The 20,547-nt window shown below is 37.6% G+C and overlaps 1 protein-coding gene across 7 annotated transcripts in view; it reads right to left on the bottom strand.

Annotated features, from left to right (window-relative positions):
* EML4 (EMAP like 4) overlaps positions 1 to 20,547 on the bottom strand; it is a 153,644-nt gene that overhangs the window by 30,976 nt on the left and 102,121 nt on the right. For 5 of the 7 annotated variants that reach the window (XM_051783131.1, XM_051783127.1, XM_051783125.1 and 2 more), the window contains 4 exons: positions 18,406 to 18,431; positions 17,927 to 17,959; positions 5,966 to 6,089; positions 1,210 to 1,359 (listed from right to left, as the gene is read on the bottom strand). In XM_051783131.1, the coding sequence (XP_051639091.1) occupies positions 1,210 to 1,359; positions 5,966 to 6,089; positions 17,927 to 17,959; positions 18,406 to 18,431 (333 nt within the window). The remainder of the gene's footprint in view (positions 1 to 1,209; positions 1,360 to 5,965; positions 6,090 to 17,926; positions 17,960 to 18,405; positions 18,432 to 20,547) is intronic. The other 2 variants (XM_051783126.1, XM_051783129.1) reach the window with 1 other exon arrangement.

Genomic DNA, 20,547 nt, shown 5'->3' on the forward strand with positions numbered 1-20,547 from the left:
CTGATCCATCTAAGGTTTGCACTACATCAGGAGCCCACTGTAACAAAATCTATATTGTCTCTTAATGGACCTCCTGCACATTGTTATGTGTCATATTTATAAACACTATAGTGTATTTTATGCCTCAACTTACAGGTATCATGAATCTGGGGGGAAAAAAGGCAGAAAAGTTGGCTGAGGGTTTGCCTGTGTACCCAGGAGTCAGGGATTACTGCCATATGAAATGAGTTATTGATTTAAGTTTACTAAAGAAGTATGGTGCACTACCAGTGTAAGCAAAAATCTGCTCTTGCTTATCACATTTTGCTTTGGAATTGATGTGAAAAAACAGATTTTAGAATATACACTCTCTCAGTCCTAGGGATTTTTTGACCTACCTTCTTATTTGCTTTCTCTGTAAAATCACAAAGATGAAGAAAGCCTTTGAAACAAGAAAGAGGAAGCAGGGGCGAGCCTGAAGAGGTCAGAATGATGGACACAAAAAAAATTTACAATTCAGTCCTGTTTTCTGAATGAAAGTGAAGAACACAAGACTGGCAGCATTTCTCCCACAGGAAGCAATTACATTTATCAAAACACAGCCAGAAGAAAAGAGCTTCAGATATCAAATTTTCTCCAGTCAGGTACAGTACAGTAGGGAGCTTATGTTCACCATTACATTTTGTGCACTATTCTTCAGACTAACAGCAACTTTAGTACCTGCCTTTGCACCCACAGTGACACTGGCTTCAATTTCCCTGCCTCTCTAATTCTTTTTGCAAACATCTTTCTGATTTCCCAGACTCTCTTAATACTTGGATGGGGCATCTTTTACAAAAATGAGAAAACGATTGCTCATTTTTCTACTTGGTTTTCTAGTTCTCTTTTAAGGTTACACCTTTGCCATACTTTCTGTAAACAACTGATTTAGAGTTAGGTTAACGACAATTTGTAATTTCTGAGATAACTATCTGGAATAATTTATGTAAAGATCCTTTCTTCAACCCGGCACTCTTCAATTGTCTGCATATCCCCTTGTTTTACATTTAAGCCAGCATGGACTGCTCTAGCACCATTCATTTGTGCAGTGTTTACTAAAGTGAAATCAAACAGGAAACAGCTACAATTATGATGACATTAATTAGCTTACACATATAGCAGGAGAGTACAAAAAATAATATATTTCTGCAGTAATACACACATACTTACATGCAAAGGTTATATACTAACCATTTAACGCAGTCTGTATGACCCAAGTAATGCCGCTGAGTTCTCTCCTCATAGTTAAATAGTACCACCACCGATGCTATGAAATATACAATTTCTCCGGTAGGAAGGAGGTAAACATTGGCTCGACAGTCTCGTCCACGATACCCATATCTATACATATTTTAAGTCAAGGTTTTCATAATCACTGAATACCAAAAAAAAAAAAAAAAAACCACCTCGACAAAATTTTTTTTTTTTCTTCTTAAAGGATTCCCGAGGAGCAAATGCCCTTTAAGTTTCTCCCTCTGGAACAAAAGCACGGTTTCACTAGTAAATTTTAAAAATAAAACAAAACAAACCCCATGCAACCGGACTTCAGGAAACCAAACCCGTCAAGGAATGATGTTCATTGATGTTAAAAATAAGACGTGCTAGAAGTAAAGCAAATACAGCGTTGCAGTTTTGTAAGAATTTCCATGCGAAATTTCATTAGGTAACAGCAGGACTTGCTGTTATAATTTACAGCAACAGAGCTGTGCATCTGCACACTGGGCATCAGAGTATTACTTTCATTTGGCCTTTTAAAACAATTCCTAAGGCCCTACAAAAAAAGGCAAGCCTTCTGCACAGCAGCTGCCAAGTTCAGCAAATATTTCTTTAGACCGTTTTAGAGTATTTTTAAAACAAACCAAACTCAAAAGGGACTTACACAGGGAAAAATATTCTATCCCAATCTACCCAAAATATATAAAAGGCATGTTTTCTGTAGGAATATGTATGGCTCCTAATGACATTCAGAAGTCTTAAACACAGTGAACCAGCCTTGGTTAGCACTGATCAAACGTTATTATTTCTTTGGAACAGGTGCCATTTTCTTCATCCAGACTATTAATGTGGCTGTCTGCCTATATTTCAGTTCCCTGGGTCACTAGGTACAATTAACATCATAAATCAGACTTTAACAGTAGCTCTACAGCCCCAAAAATATAATTTTCCTGTTATGTCCTGCACTTTAGAGAGCCTTCCGCTTCACTGCCAACTAATACACCTGCAACAGCAATGAAAATATGGGAAATACATTAAGCAATTTCAGCTAAAGGATTCCAGCTTTAGGTTCTGGTTAATCAGGTACATAAAAGAAGTTCAAAGGCTTGCATGGAGAAAGCTGGATGGAAGAAGCTGGCCCTTTCTCACAAATAAAGGCAGGTGCAGTAGTTCAAGTTTGGGAGTATCTAAACGGGTATCTCCTATCTGATAGCCTGGCCTCTGTTCTTCATGGGAAAGGGCTACCTTTCTATCAAAAACAGCACTGCACCCCTTCCAATGCCACCCTCCCATCCCCAAAAATCCCCCAGTACACTACCGTTCCTCTTCTGCAGTCCCTCCAGACCACAGGATCAGAGAAACAGTTGCAAAACTAAACACACGCTGTAACTAAACAATGGTTCAAAGAGGGACATTGCATTCAGTTGTCAACTAAATCTCTTTGGAATATGGAAAACAAAACAGATTTATATCTTGCTGTCTTCCATTTATTACAGTAGAACACAATGGCTCCTCTGAAGCAGAGATTATTCACTGGCTTGCTAAGCAAATGATATCGAGAGAAATGCTGATACAACACAATGTTGAGAGCAGAATAAAAGGATGCCTCTGTTTCTCCTCCATTACTATTAATTTTACCACTAATTTTTTCTCTTTATTCTTCTTTTAAACACTGAAGGACCAAAAAGAAACTCCAGAAAGGCCTTTTATAAAAAAAAACAAACAACAAACCAAACCACTGAACTTTCAAAACCAATGGGCTACAAGCCAATGAAAATATTTTTTCTATCCTGAAGCATGAAGAATGCTATTCTAAGTACCTTTTCAGAGGAGAAAGGCAGATTTTGTTAATCTGCTGTATACAATACGGAGTGTATTGATAAGGATTTAGTAAGACTGACATCTTTGAACATCCATCCTAGAAAAGTATTAATGATTTACACAAACACGTCTTTCGACAGCAGAAGCCTACGATGCTTAGCCAAGCTAAAGCTAAATATTTTGGCACCCACCAGTGAGCTCTGGCATTTATGAGGCTGCAAAAAAAATGGTTACGTTTTCCTAATCCATTTCTTTCCTTTACCCCTCCTACATAATAAAATACCAAAGAGTGGCTGCATTTTCTAGAAGCATGTTTTTTACAAGCATGTAAAGGTACAACCTGTTTTGTGGGACAGGGAAATTGAGAGACAGCTGCCTTCATATCAAGAATGTTTCTCACAAATGACAAGTACTTTTTTGTCACAGCATTCAATATGCTTAACAACTTTAAATTTTGGAGGTTGGTTGTTTGTTTGTTTTTATGGCTAAAAATAGTCACAGTCCTCAGGAAAAATGATCCACTGTACATCAGAATTCAACAGTATATTTACCACTGTCTTCAATTATTCTTAGAAAGAAGAGCAGCAGTGCTAAAAATAATCTCATAAAACGGAGTCTGAAATACCCTCCAGAAACTGAGCTACCATACACTGGGAAAAAGAATCTATAAAGTCACTGCCTGACAAAAGCAGCCCTGACTGTGACCTCTGTAGCTACTAAATAAGCCAATTTCTCTATTACTAGAAATGTCAGATATGCTTTAACCAGTTCTGAAGAGCAGTAGGAAAGATTGCACTACAAAGCAGGGATACTCAAACTAAATTATTAAATTTAAATGAAATCACTCAGGAACCAGACACAGTCAAGAGCTCAGACTTCCCCATGAACTGTTTTATCTTGCCAAGCAGCTTAGGTACTTCATCAAATGACAGTAATCTGCATGGCAGACAAAAGCTACGTTACTCTACTTTAATCTACAGGACAGGGTATCAGTAGTTGAATATACCTACAGGACACAGTTCTGTAGGCATATATAAAAAGGAGACCCCCACCACCACCCAGACCAATCAACCAACTAAAAATCCACCCCAAAAATCTGTCTGTTCTTTTCTTGAAGTTGTTCACAGTTGAGCAGCGTCTTCCAAAACAGTAATAACAAAGGAAAACTCGAATATAAACAATCATTCAGAAGCAGGAGAATTAAAGGCATTCAAAACAAAACTTATATATCGAACAATTCAACACTCAGTTGATCTTTCAGTTGCAAACCAATGACATTACTAAAATACTCCGTGAATCGTTGTCCTCATGCCTTCTTAATAAGGTGTACAAGGGTTCAATTTGCCATGATATTTGCAAGTTACAGTTGGCTTGCAAATTTGCTCCCCTTGCTAAACCTGCACATAAAGTAGAAGATCTGCTGCTGCTGTACCTTCCTGTCTCCAAAACTGAAGAACAATTTTGTGCAAATTCGTAGAGACCAATATTACGCCATCATAAATTTCACTGCCTTCTCCTCATTTTCCTCACCATCGCATCCAAAAGATTCCCTACACTCATAATTTTACTGGTCTGATTTAAGATGACATTTCCTCAAACAGACTCCAAAACATATGGACGGTTTGTTTAGAGTAGATTTATTTCACTTTAATTAGCCCTCAGTAAGAAACTGGTTTAACCTGAACTTAAGGTCCTTGGACACTAAATAAGTGTGTCCACACTGGGATTTGCACCTACTTAACTGAGGGTGTGATTTCATGATCAGTTTTCATCAGAGCAAACTGGTCACTGACACTGGAAAAGTAAAGCTGATATTCCTTCAGCGTGCCAGTTCCAGCCCTTGCATGCTTGTGGGGCAAATCAAAGCAATGTACTGGTCCTGCTTGAAAGTTAACTTTGCCAAGAAAATTACATTTCAGCCAGACCAGTGACTGACCTAATTCACTCCACAGCAACGACTGCCAGCATCAGCAACAAGGAGCTGTTGGAAAGTTGGGTACCACAGCTTTACAAAGCGTGAGTAAGACCTCTGTTTTCCTTCCAGTCAGACTTTTAATCCAAAACTTTCCTCCTGACTTACGACAGTGTATCATCAACATTCCTAAAAATCTTCCTGATTTCAGCAACACTGGAAGGATCTAACTTCAGATTATTACACCCACTCAAATGCTGCCTAGACATGTTATTTTACTGAAGTACTAAGAAACTTACACAATCATGGCTTACTGGAAGAACCTGCAGAGGTGAGTGAGTGACAGGAAAACCCAACCATGTGCAAAAGCACAATTCTTAAAATGAACTTAATGTCTGATCTAGTAAACTTGGAGAATTGTTTTCAGCCACACACCTACTCAGTTCTTCAAATGATACATTTATATTAAGTGCATTTAATGCAAACTAATTTCCAAGAAATTAACCACTTCACTTTGGAGCTGAAATACAGAAGCAGTGCAAAGGATGGCTGCTTCTGCAATTCTCACTGTATATATAAGGACAACAAACCCAAGATCTTCCGTAGTTCTAAAACCTCCTAAAAATGATCAGAGATTGAAAACTAATAATGTTTCTGAATTGAAAGCCTACATTATTATAGAGGGAGGCAGAGTGGGACATTTTTGAAACTCTGTAACTCTCCAAAGACACTTTCTTTCACACTGAAAATAAACTGAATTAGTTTCAACAGGAAAACAAACAAAGGAACAGTGTTTCTGTGCCTACACAGTCTGCCACTAAAATCATACTATACAGGAGCTACAAACCCTTTCTATTGTTATACTAATTTGAACTTTTTTCCCTCACTTTTAAGTAATTTTTACCCTTAACAGAGAAGACAAAACACTGGATTCTAAGGGGGAAAAAGGCAAGACAAGACAAACAGGGAACAGTGAGTAGTTACTGATATTAAGGATACACCCACTCCAGTTTTAATTTTTCAGGAGGCAGCTCTGTCCTAATATCATCATAGTTTTCTACATCAGAAGGAATGTACATTGTGATTGGTCGACCTCGCATGAACATCTTGATATATTCTCCCTCTGTTGAAACAAAAGAGCATATTAATCATGTGGCAAGTTTACACAAGTAACAAGCACAAAAGATATGAGGAATTAGCAGAGTGATGCAAATAACACCTGTGATATAACAATTATTTTTGAAATGTGAGCTTGGTATGGTAAAGGCCTAGATTTTTTTTTTTAAATGGAACACTAACACACACATACACACAGAGTAAGTGTTAATTGAATTTGTGATAGAACAGACTAAGCATGTAACATTTCAGACATGCAAGTTAAATTATAAAGGCAAATTTCAAATTCAATTTCAAATCTGAAATGGAATAAATATGTAGTCACAGTATCACAATATAAAGTATGTCAGGTTGAAAAGGATCTGAAGAAGTCTTTAAATCCAACTTCTGTCTGGCCATGAGGCCAGACTAGGTTGCTCAGGCTTTTGCGTAATCCAGACTTGAAAACCCCCAAGGATGTAGATGGTACAGCCACTTTTTGCACCTGGCACTTACCAGCACCCTCAGGGCTGCCTCCTGCAGCCTCTCTGCCCCCAGACTGTATCCCTGCCAGGGACATCTCCTTCCCACAGGTGCTGGATCTGGCATTTGTCCCTGTTTAATATTATGAGGTTCCTGCAGGTCCACACATCCAGCACATCAACTGGGCCCCCTGGTCTGCTGTCACCTGTGAACCTGAGCATTTTAAAGATGCTAAACAGGAGAGGTCCCAGCCAGAATCCTGCAGACTCCACTTGTCACCTACTGGCCACCAGGCAGAGTATGACCCAGTAACCACCACTCTCTGAGGCCACTATCCAGTTGAATCTTTCACCCACCCAGCTGTCCACCTATCCAAATCCTAACAGCCGAGCTAAGACACAAAGATACTGCAGGGAAAAGTGTCAAAAGGTTTGCTGGAGAATATAATCTAGAATTATATATCATCACAAACTAATACGCTAACCTGAGTTATTAAGTTACGGGAAACATTATCAGTACCTAGTATTGTATGTGGTATTGTATCCTGACAAATGGACAGAAGCCACAGCTCCTAATGACTCCAGCTATAATACTGCCCATAGCCGGGACAAAATACACGCATTTCACTAATTTTGCATCAATGAAATATTAACTTTTTGTCACTCTTCAACTTCTTTAGTAATTAATATCCATTGTTAATGCAACTGGTTACCAAAGTAATGAAATATTTTGCTGTGAGTTTGGAGTTCTGACATTTTTTTTTGTAAGTGGGGATTTGAAAATCATAGCAGACATAGGGAACTCAGAGCTCAAATCAAAATTTGAATAGTTGAGTAGAACTGGAGTAGAATAGTTGTAAATTAGCAATACAATATTAAGAAATCTCTAATCACATTTGATGCACCAACATCAGGCTCTAAAATTAAGATTTTTAAACAATTACTTTTGCATTTCTTTCAGAAGACAAACTTGAGACAGACTTCCTCATAAATGCCCAGGGAATGCTCAGAAATACTTCCCTAATTAAGCATAGGATTATTACTCAGACTACATGATTGCGCAATCTGTGCTTTGCATTCCCTAAAGCACTTAAAATTGAAATTATGAGAAATTAGGGCTCATTCCCACAGAATCATAGCTTAACAACTCAAATCAAACTTGAAGATCTAAAAGGACACCAGAAACCAGAAAATTTTGGTGACAGCAGAAGCTACATAGTGTCAAAAATAATCTCTTGCTTACAAAACATTTTTAGAAGATGCAAAGATCAAGAAATAATCAAAGTTGTGAACAAGAATAACCCTAAACCATGGTCTCTACCCTGAGAGAAGCAAAACCTGTAACTATTTTCATCCACTAAAGTTATAAAGCTATCTTGTACAAAGTTTGGAAATTAATTCTTGATGCTCACGATAGACAAGATAGAAGAACAGCAATCATCAGACTACTGAAAAAATGTGGTGAATATTCTAGGTTATTTAAAAGAAATATTTCTGATCATAAGGGATTTTATTATTTTATTTATTTTATAGCATTGAAATAGTGTGAAATTCTATTGAATACCTCCTCAACTCTGAAAACACCAGAAAGCACTAGCTTTGAATACAGCAGTGATCTTAGCACACAGCAGTGATTTGGACAGCACTGACACATACAGAAAAAAAATCTGTGGTGATCAAGCCATATAATATATTCAGCAATGCCTAACCCGAGAAAGAACTACCCATGAGCCTGTGTGATTTTAACTTCACTTGTCTCTGTACTGATCAAACTTAACCAGATCAATGAATCCATGTACCTGAACATAAACTAGTTAAAAGTATTCTACTATGTGCATGATACTCACTGTGAAGATTTCACAACACATATGGCTTAATTTGTCAAAAACTTTTGGTTTTCATCTTAACACATGGTAGTTGGAGTTCTTAGTGCTTAAGAGTTTTATCAATTTTCGTTTGATGAAACAGACCACCATTTATCAGATTTACCAAGTTACCAGATCTAAAAATATGATTAGTCTGTTCAAGTCAACCTTCTGAGACCCAAGAATTCATTTTACTTAAATACCATGTCACTTTTATCCTCAGTAAGTTTACCCTGTGCTGGAGGCGAATACAACTAAAATCTAGTGCAAAAGAACCCCACAGGTTCAAGAAATTATTCCTGAGTAGAAATTGCAATAATTGAGCAACGTAAAACTAACACATAAAAAAAGGTTGTTCTTATTAGCATATTAACACAAGGAAAGCTGAGCCGTATAAGTACAGTATGAAAGGAATAAATGCTGAAAAGATGAGAAACAGTTGTCTTGCTTCTTTCTAAGAACAAACACAGATCCTTTGAAAAAGAACCTTGCGAGTCCATCCACTGACAGCAGTAGAAAGCTTGCCTCAGATAAAATAAAAAAGAACAAAGAAAATCACTTCCGGGCAGCTAAATTAGAAACAATAGTTAGTTTACCAAATGTGCATCGCTTAATTGCACTGCTCAGAAAAGCTAAAGATTGGAGCTGTCACTAGTTTGACACAAATGTTTAGATAATTAGTCCAAACTAGTAACATGTCTCATTTTTCCACCAATATATTTTTTATAGTATGTATTTTCAGACATAAAATACCATCGGCTAAAAACAAGACTAATGTGTTAACAATGACCTTTCTATTAAAATCTGGTACCCCCACTCTTATAAATTAAAGCCTGAGGGTATTTACAAAAGATGGCTCATTTGTGCAAGTCAAATTCTTGATTTAACACTGAGCTTGACACGTCTGGTTCCACCAGATCAGTGTAAAATGACACCACAAATTTAGGATCAAATTCCTCATTGTTGCTTAGAACAGTGGAGACAAGCTGCAACTGACATTCTTAAGGATGGAAGCAGTTGCACCTGTCAGACTTTGAAGATGAAAGAGATGAAGAGTCCAAGAGCAATTCAGTCAAGTCTATGGCCAGAAGGAGCTCTCCTGGAGCTCAGGGAAAAGGATATCTGCAGGATATTCAGATACAAATTAGCTCTCTGAACTTTCCATTAAAGAAAGAACACTTTTTACTTTTATTAGCTAGCTGCACTCACTCAAGATTACCTTTGAAGATACATATTTAACACACGTGTTAGAAAGACATAGGTTAAGTATAACTTGATTAAGCCTCTCCCTACAGAAGAGAAAGGATTAGAAAAAAAAGAGACAACCCACTGAAAGATTTTTGTCTAAGACTGTAAATTTCCTTTTGTCAGAATAACCTGCGGGGCAGATATAATATTAATGTAAAAACCTTTTGAAACACTAGAGAGGATGGCAGCATATCAACACCACCATTCCCAAACAGGAACTAATTGCCTTAGGCCAAATTCTTGTATTTGCAAGTTAAGAAAATCAGTGATTTAACTCTTTCATACTACAGTTGTTCAAATTAATGCTCAAGAGCATTAGACTACATTTCTTTCCTGCATTCTCACTACTTTCCAGTACATAGAAGAATGTCTAAACTTCTTTTTCCTTCTTTTGGAAGAAAGGAGCCTTGGTCATGTTATGACAGATAATGTATGAAAGGGAGTACAGGGAAGAAAAAGTTTTAAAGAGAGTGGGTAAAAACCCCACCAAACTCCAACCAACAAAAAATCCTTGAAAATTCTGGTATCTACCAGCCTGAAAATAATAGGTATGAAAGTAAAAACCTCTAGTCCATACAAAGGCAGGTTCAGGCCCCACTATGCTCTCTGCAGAAGCATTTGGGGAAGGCAAGGTGGAAAGGGATAGGAGGGCATACCTTTAAGAACCCTTGGCACTTGCTAAATTAATTAATCTGCAACTGCAGACATCCTATAAATCCTTTCAAATATGGATCAAACCGGTCAAAAAGTAAGAGTTGAAGCCCTGCAGATAGCACACCCAGGTGCCACGGATTATCCACGCCACACAAAAAGTAACAGCTCAGGCTCAGAGTTGTTACAAAAGGTAGCATCAAGTGGCTGGAGCTTCTTGGCTTCAGGGGCCAGCTCTTCACCAGGAACAGCTGTAGCTACTTTTGTGCAGCTTTGAGCTCAAATTCACAGCCCTTGCCAAACTCTGCTTGGCTCCACAATAATTCACCTCTGGAGCCTTGACAAGCTCTTTGCACAAGCGCCAGGGAATACAGGATCAACACTCCCAATTTTTGCTCCCAGGATCGGCTCAGGCTTATTAGCCTCATGTAGCAGTCCTCTGGGTGTGCTGGACCTAAGCAAACTCCTTGCAGGTCTTGGCTCTCCGTGGCTTCCCCAGAGGTTTGGGGAAATTATTAACTCAGCCCCACAGATGCAGAAACACTTCATCTGACTAAAATGTGACCACAGTCACATGAAGGGACCCAAAACACTACTCAGAAGGAGAGACACAAAGAGAGAAGCCAGGACACGGTGAGGGCCCATGTAAAGGTGGGTTAGAGCACTGATCAGGCTTGTGGCTTTGTGAGGAATGTCCTGGCTGAGCTCAGCCTAGTCCAGCCTGATGGACCCAGAGCATGTCCCTCAGAGCCCTCCCTCTGCTTGCATCACTCTGTTTTTCACTCTGCAGGGTACTGCAGCACTCACTTTCTAGAGCAGAGTCTTGGCTGCCACTGGGTGACACAAACACACTCTACTGATTTCAGAATAGCATCCAAAAACCTCCTTCTCTCCTAGTAGTTGGGAACCTCTCGACTTCCAGGTGACAATATCACATGTCCAGGTTGTTTTCTTTTTGTGTGTATTGACAGCACGACTGCTCACTTCAGCACAGGTTTGCCCTGCCTGAAAGTGCATCAGGTGAGCATGAAAACAGCAATCCTCCCAGCCTTAATTTTGAAAAAAATAAAAACATCAGCTATTTAACTTTCTTTTGAACAATAAGGTTTCAGTCTGTCTCCACACCATCACAAAATTTATCTTTCATGATTGTTGGTGCATGCAGTATTACAGAAGAGAACCTACCAGGGTTTTGATGCATTAACAGTTTCCAAAAGGCTATGATCTCCTTTAGAATTACTTCTGATACATCCTAGGATTCCATTTGTGTTTTCATAAGTTAGTGATTCAATTTTCATATGATTAAGTAGCATGTTATAGCCCTTTTCCCCATCATTGAATTTTGGCAGGCAACCGGTTTAGAACTTTGCTAGCAACTCCTACATGTGTGATTTTTCACTTTGAATAATTTAATTTTGTCTTATGCTACTCCAAGCCTCAGGAACATCTAGGTCTTACTGTATTCAAATCTCAGCTTTCAACTCTATCAATTTGGACTCTCAGCTTCATGCCATTAGTGAAATTTCAGTGCTACTACTTTCCTATGTTAAGTTCATTAGTGTAAACACTAAGCCAAATAGGTCCCAACAGGCTGGAAGCAGATGTTAGCAACCAGAGAATCTACTGCAGGTTCTTTGAAAGTTTATAGGCTGATAAAAAAGAGAAATAAATATGTCAGTGAAACAAGGTGCTGCTAGTGAGAGGAAACTCCAGAAGCCTGGCTCATCTGCAAGGAAACAAGTGTATCTTCACTCACAGTCACCGTAAGCCACTATACTGACCTTGCATGCAAAGTAACTGTTGGTAAAGCATGTAACACCAAGAATCCAGGACTAAAGCTAGGGGCAAATAGAAAATTGTAGACATATAGCAGACTGGCTGAAAATTTTCTGCAAAGCCTCCTTGTATCAAAAGCAAATTACTGTTAACATAAATAAGCTATTAATCTTATATTAAAAAAGGAGATTAAGAAAGAAGAAAAAAGCAGCACAGAGGTAGCAGTAAAATTCAACTCCCAACAATGTCTATTAATTCACCTTTGGAAGAAAGTTTAAAATCCAGCAATTCAGGGGAAGCAAGCTGGAAGGTAAGGCCAATGAAAAACACTGCAAGTGGTAACAGATAGCAAAGATATGGCAAGACAGACCATCTGAAAGGCTGAAATTAAGTGCTATCGAAGCACTTCATGGACAGTGCTTCCATGAAGTCAGCACACAAAGACTTATGCAATGGCACATAAGAATTTATTACTTTCTGTGAATCATATTCTTAGGGAAATATGGAAGGTTTGCAAAGGAAAATAATAAAAATAATAGGAACTGAAAGGAGGAGAAAAAAACATCAAAGAAGTCTCTGTAGATTAACTCAGAAATATCTACAGCGAAAAGCAATTCAGGAGACATGAAAGCTACTTTTTAGGTACATCAGAAATCTGAAGACAGTGACATAACAAAACCAAAATCCTGTTTTCCAAAAAGCATTCCTCAAAAAGAAATTGTCAAGGAATATACAGTGGTTTTGTAGAAGGATGTGAGAAGCCTTCATCCTCAATTATTGATTTCTTCAACAAAACCGGACAAAATATTAGAAAAATGTATTTTATATCCCACTGTTCCTCGTTATTTAGACAAGACACTGAGGTAGCCCTGCAAGTCTGTGCTGTAATTAACTGCTCTTAAGCTAGCAAGTGTATGCATAAAGGGAAGTCTAATGAGCATACAGCAGATTATATATATACACACACACAGAGTAGGTAATAGTGAACAAACAGCAAAATTAACTGCTTTTCTACATGGTTTTAAGTTTAATTCTAAAAGAATCACTACAGGAATTTTGCAAATTATTAGTGACCTTTTCAGCAGGTCCCACCCCATCTAGTTTGAAAGATCAACATGGGTCGATGCATTAAAACCCTCGGCTCAGTTCTATTTGTGTGTAGCATCTAAATCTTATCCTTAAAGTGAATTACAAGCAAATGAAAAACCCCGAAGAATCCAACTAGCTTGGCCAAGCAGAACGCTCTACAATAAACTACCACATCCAGAGTACATTTATTAATCTGTCTTCACCTTCTAGTTGCTTGACCAGTGAAGTTATGTTTTTTAATACTACAAATAGCTTCTTCCCACAAGCTTTCTGCTTTCAGGCCTGTGTCCAAGAACTCTGCAGGACCACTAACCTGAGGGACAAAGGCTTAGAAGCCTGTTTCTAATTTAAATCAGCGCTAATAGCACAGAGACGAATAACCAAATTCAGCCACCATGCCCAGACCACTACACTTTAAGTTACAGAGGAATTAAAATGTAGCTGCAGGTCTGCCATCTCTCACCACACGCTTGCTGAACCTGACAAGAGGACAGCCACTGTTGCTATTGGTGCAATGCCAACCAAATAGCTGGAAAAAGCAGATTAGACAATAGACTTGCCTTGATTTGGAATGATTTTACAACTTCGCCTGGAAGCTTCTTACCATGTCTTTGGTTATTAAATTTTATATAATTTGATAAGTAAACCACAGTTACAACCTTGCTTTTTAACATATCAGGTGACATTAAGAATCTAAGTATTAACGACAGTTACCATTTGCAATGAACTAACTGAAATTTTAATACTAAACTCTAGTTTTTTATGAAAAAAAGAAAAGGACTCAAAAAGGAATACTGGACACAAACGAGCTCAATCAAACTGTATCTAAATGCTTCCTGCTTAAATAATAAAATTCTAACTTCAACAAGAACCAATGGTAAAAACTTCCAAATACAAATTTGTTTTTTTGACAGTACTGATGGTTTTTAATAATATTCACTGTGCCTGAATGAGATCAAGCAGCCCAATAATGAGATAGACTGGGTCTCCATTTGCCCTCAGGGCAAGAGTGCCTTCAATAATAATCTGACAGAAAATCTGTGCCTGATGAAAAAACTGTTCCAAGGTAGTTACTGAATTTTGTACTCTCAGAGGACAGGACACATTGTCAGCAGGGTAAATTTTTTCCGTTCTGTGCTTCATGACTGCTCTGTGCTGTGAAGCTAGAGCTATAGCACAGTTAAACTAACAGAATAAATAGTACTGGAAACTAATAAAGCACAAGAGAAAAACCAACAACAAAAAAACAAACGTAGGAATGCAGTGAATGTTTCCCATTAAGTCTTTCACATATGGTTTTTATTGCCATCCAAAAAGTTTAAGTGTCCCATTACTTTATAATAAGTAAACAAGTGATTCATATATGGAGCCGCTATCACTGAAAATCAAACTCAAACACAGAATCTCAGTGAAATAAATTACCTTTTATCTTAAAATAAGCCAGGCCTTTAACTTCTGGGTATAAAAATACAAATGCTTTATGATTAATACTTTAAAAATGTTTCTGCTGAAGTGAAAAGCAAGATGGATTTTACAGGCAATTATAAACACCTGCTGGTAAAGAATTTAAAAGAATAACTTTAGTTAGGGTTCTTTTAGGGCTGCAGTAAGCACCTGTTCATTTCACTCATATTGTCATCAGATTTTCACAGAATTTTAATACCTTCTTAGTACTGGATTTTATTGTAAAAAGATTGGCCTGATTTACAAAGACAAACAAACAAACTGACGGTATGACCTCTGCTTCAGCACATATCCAGATGCATAAAGCTCAGGACTAACCTTAACATGAAGTAGATGCAATTCAACCCAAGTGGGAGAGATAAAGGCACCGAGGGAATGTGATGAACATTGTAACACACGTGGCCTAGGCATGGAGCTAAACAGAGGAAAATCAACTGGTTGCCCCCAAGGCAGCTGCAGGCTGTGGCTTCCCGTGCTGCTGCTGCTCCTGGCAGGAGAAGAGAATTGCCTAGGTCTTGTCGATATCTGTCGATATGCAACACTCTCTGGGGACTCCATATCAAACCAGTCAATCCAGACACCAAAGCTAAAGCCTTTCACTACTGAAGCTCATCTCAGATTCTCACTTATTCCTGAAGTCTTTCATTATAATAGCTAATACATACTATCAACAGAAATCAGAATGAATCTGCACAGACTGTTGCAACACAGATATTACTGCAGTAACTTCTGCTGCTAGAAAAATTGGGTTACAAGAACTAAACATGCAAAAAATATATTTATCTATATTTTGTGGTACTATACTGACATTTTCAAAACAGTTTCTTTAATAGCTGAATCAGAAAAAGGAAACAAAGTGATTCCAGGATGTTCAAAGCTACACAAAAATGTCATCTTCCATCCCATTATCCCATGCAAACACCTTCTGTTATGATAATTTGCAATTTCACAGTGATTCCAAACTTATTTTATGTGTGTATAAAGACACCGAAGGATTTTTAATGTAGATTTGCTTTGAAGCTTGACAGTTTGCACACCAGCAGCCTTCCCAAGAGCCTCTTTCACAGAATTTCTAGGTCTAGGAAGCACATTGATACAATTGTTACTGCAGGTGGCATGAGCCGGGGGCACATACAGTGTTTTACATAAAGCCTAGTGAAATGAGCAGCTCTGGGGAGCTGTTCTAACTTAATTAACATCATGCTACAGAATGCTCACCTCTAGGGGCAAAGGCTGGCAAGCCACAAAGGAGTGTTAAAGCAACTATAATTTCTCATGCCTTTGGGTTGCAGAACAGGAAGGTCCTGTACAAACACCATGAGCAAAGTCAACCCTCCATCCCACCCTGTCAAAGACAACACTGTCCTAGCTCCACAAGATTTACCTCCAGAAATCTTATGTTAACTGCCTGTGCAACTTTTCAACTTCCTGACCAGCTGGGTCAAGGTGTCAACTGGAAATTGATTTATTTATGTGGCAACTATTAACTACAAAACAAGCTAAAGTCATCTGCCCAGAACAGGATGTTGCACTATAGAGAATTGACTAGGTATTGCTAAGCTCATACTGGAAAAGATGGGTGAACCCTCTGCAAAAGTAACTTACACATGGTTACTTCTGTGGCAGTAAACACAACACAACACAATCTCACATACACAGACTCTAAAAGCTGTCAAAAATACACTCACTGGTCCATATTTTAGAATAAATAAACCTCTGAATCCTGCTAATTGCAAGTCCATCCATGTTAGAGGTAGAATTATGTTTTGCCACTATATGTGTTTAAAATGCAGTAAATGTATTTTCTGTGATAAGACTCTCTCCAGCTTCCATATATGTGGGGCCCTGTTATCTGAATCATGTTTCTCTTTCATTCCAGTTAGGTTGAGAACAGACTATGGTATATCAGACTTGGAAGATGCTTGTTCATCATATCCTCTGCATAGTAACACAACAGATAGCAGGGTACACGTTGAGGCCACTTAAGTTATAGCTACTGGGATGAGAGAACTTATGGATGGCCCATTCTTGGCAGAACATGTAGAATTCTAGAAGCACATTGTAAGGAAAGAAGTACTACTGAAGGTATTTTAGATTTTAGCTACATGCAATTTGGTTTTCTGAAAAGCTGTTTTTAGTAAAAAGGGTATTTTTAATATAATAGTTTTATTCAATCCTTGCAAAGCTAAATTGCAGCTGGTCTGGCCACTAGTCATTACTTTTCCTTTTACAGTAACCACTGCTGCACATATATACTGGTCCACGGCTGGTGTTAAGCAACCTGGCATAAAGAAACATTTCTTCTTTGTTCTTGATGTTTATGCATTCTCTTTCACACATCTTGTCTTTGAAGGATGCTCTTGGTAAGCATCAATTTAGAATATTTTTATACCTGTAGTTTCTCTCTGAATTAGGAAAAGATAAAGCAATTGGATTCAAATTCATTTTGCTTTCATTCCAACAATTTGTATAGTAACTTTCAAAAAATCTAAGGGTTTTTTTTCCTTTTTGAAGGAGACCAAAAGCAATCAAACTGTGAATAATGTAAACTTGCTGACAGCACAGAATCTGAAGACTACAGATTTGTTAATTAGCAGCAAAAAAGCATGAGACAGAATCTCTGTACATAGATATGTACAGCATGCACTTGGGTTACATGCTTTAATTTTGAAACCGCATGCTTCAGCACAGTTTGCAGGACATCAAAGCAGAGTAGTTTTGCGACACCAGAAGTGGATTTCTTTTGTTTTCACATCCCACCATGTTCAGACAGACAGCTCCTTTTCCTGACTAAACAAGCCAGCAGCAGAGGGTAGCCACAGAATGCAAGATTCACTGGTGCAAAGATATACACTTTAGAAGAGACTCATTTTTCATTTTAGGAGACTATGAAACCTTCCGTCTCTGTTCTTGTCTAATCAGTGTGTATATGTTGTAATACTGGCAAGACAGAAAGCTGAGATAAAACAAATCTTTTAGTTGGCAGTTCTTAATACTCTGATATCTTAGGCAACAATGCAAGACTTCTATTCAAACACATATTCCATCTCTGAGGAAATTATGTGTGTCATAATTTATTTTAGACTATCCCCAAATAATCCCAAAATAGATTGCAATATGCATATGCATATAAATTTGCAAAAGAAGAAAGCTGAAATATTTATGTAAATGCTCAAAAAGTTTTTAAGAGATCATGCACTGATGCTCTCTGATGGTGAAAAGCCAAATAGAAGATTTGTGAGAGTGCTAAATTAGAAGAAAGCAACCAAAGGGCATAGCTTTATTCTTACCTTGGCTGTTTTTTTCACGAGTTGACATTTTTGCTGGTTATGGGACAGAAATAAAATATCTTAAAACTATTTCTAAAGTCTCGCTCACACCTGCTTGCAGAAGACTGGCACATAAGTCAAAACTTTAGATTTTTGTTTTCATAACCTCTCTCTATGCACATACACACAGAGAAAATACTAAAAAAAAAAGTTCTGTTTTACAGAAGTAAATAAATCCCACAACCCGCCCATCAAAACTTTCTGTATGTCCTAAAGATCCAATCTGATGAGGCATTTCCCCATAATTTCAAAGACTCATGAACATGTCTGGAGTAATGCTTGACCAAATAAAATCTTGGAGATTATTAATGTTTTTTTACCTCTAATTCCCTGTTTCATAAGCATATGTCCCAATGTATTCATCTATAGGAAATACTATTCAGTCAAAAGCAAGTATTTTCAACTTCATCCAGTATTTAAAAATAAATGTTTTTATTTACCTTGGCTGACAATGACATCTTTGTGCCTGGGGAAAAATTCAAAATAATATTGTTAGTAATATGCACAATACTTATCAAGGCAACACCATCTAGTTTTTACACATTATTGCATTTAGCAATGTCATCAGATTCTGTGTACAGTGTAACTGTAGTACAGGATGCTAAATAACTGATCATTTTAGTTATTTAGCATTTTTACTCATATATTATTTTATGCAGTTCACTGTATCTTTCAAGTAACTTCAAGTGTCTTTGGTTCTATAGCAAGGGTTTCTAAGAATTAGTCTGATAATAACAAAATGCAAAAAGCTTCTAAAATAAATTACGGACGGCATGTTTCTTGTGCACAGAAAATTCCACTTTGAGAGTGTGAACTTGTAATAACCAAATGTTTTAAGCTGCCAAACATCCTCAGGCCTGCATGCAAAGCATTTAACACCTGCCAAAATAAGCCATCAGCATAAAACACCACAAATTTTTGTAGGAATTAACTCTATTGGACACATGGATTAAATGTAAGCAAGTTGCAGTTTCATTTAAAACAGATCTGTGCAGCATTACTGGATGTGTTCAATGTCTTCAACAGAGTACAGTTGAGACTCTCCTTACCAGAGCCAGAAATTAATTACTCACAGAAAACCTCAATAATTTTTTTCCAAAGAGGGAAGAAATACTAATTTCCAGCACCAGAGCTACTTCTTAACAGAGTAACACTCCTTGGTGGGAGAATGTATTGCATAAAACACCCTCTTGAATTCATTTGAAATTCAGCAGAAAGGTATGAGTGACATCCAGTATTTTTAGCTGGATGGCAGTCAAATTTTTGTAACAGTGACAAAGGGTCAAGCATATGCATGAGGAAAGTCATCTCTGGCTATTGGTAGAATCAGCCTTCACCACACTGCCAAATGAAAAATTTAAAGTAGATTCCCAGTCTTGCCTGAAAAACACTGCTGTGGGAACCCTCTTACTTCTTGTGGCTTTATCAAACTGATTTACAGCTCAGTGCTGGCTTAAAGACTGAGCTTAGTAAACAAAGTTCATATCCTGGTCTGATAGTGCAAAGCATATGTAAAACATTTCTGTCCTGAGGCCCACAGCAGGGGCTGAATTCTATTCCCTTGCACAAGAGTCACGTAACTTCAAGCAGATGAGGCCAACGTTTCTTAACAGAGAAAAATAAATGGAAGATAACCATATGCCTTTGCACAAAATCAACCAGTTCTTATCGAAATATGGCAACAGAACGTAAGAAATGAGTATTAATACGTGTTCTTGTGTGCAAACAGTGCCTTTATTATAAATGTGAGCAAAAGAACAAGGTACACAAACAGTACAACCCCCAGTCTTCAATAAGATGATGGTCTACAACTGATAATGTTTGAAGTTTTGTTTTCTGCCAAATATACTTAAGATAAGACAGCTTCAAATGTTGACAATAATTAACAGACAATAATTAAAACTAATCTTTCCTTGTGCACTCCTCTGTTAGACACCTGATTTTTTTCTACGTTACAGATTGTAGAAGGGCAACATTTAAAGTCTCTTAGAAAATAAGCAGAATCACAGAAAAATGAAATACAATACCTCTATTTTGACCATGCCTGAACCAATATGCAAAATGTCAATAAAAGTAAAATTTATTTCTTATTTTCAGCAAATTTGAAGTACATACCCCATTGTGAAAGATATTTCAGCAGCATAGCAAAAACCCAGCAAAAAAATCAAGACAAAGGGTTTTTTCATTCCAAAATATTATCTAACACTACCCTGCTATAATCTAAATTGCCAAAGGGTTTTTAAACTCCAACAGTGAAAACCAATTACAAAAGAAAAAGAAACACTTGCAAAATATGCAATGTATAATCCCCTCACACACAGCACTTGACTGCTCTGCAGAACTCTTCAGGCTAAGTACTAAGCTTTTAGTAAATGTGCCGATATCCACACCCAAGATTAATTTGTTTTTGCTCTTCCCATTCCTAGGAAAGAAGGAATGCACTTGCACCACTCTTGACTCTAAGTATGTATTTGACAGTCTTACATGCAACCTAAGGAGAGCACTACAGAAAGAATCATAAAAAGACTGGTGATTACTCTGAAAGGTCTGAAGAGTTTTATTTGTCATAGTGGGAGGGGTTT

This window comes from Manacus candei, unplaced genomic scaffold, assembly GCF_025592945.1.
Source record: "Manacus candei isolate 608988 ecotype Guabito, Panama unplaced genomic scaffold, ASM2559294v1 h1tg000017l, whole genome shotgun sequence".
NCBI classification, from domain to species: Eukaryota; Metazoa; Chordata; class Aves; order Passeriformes; family Pipridae; genus Manacus; species Manacus candei.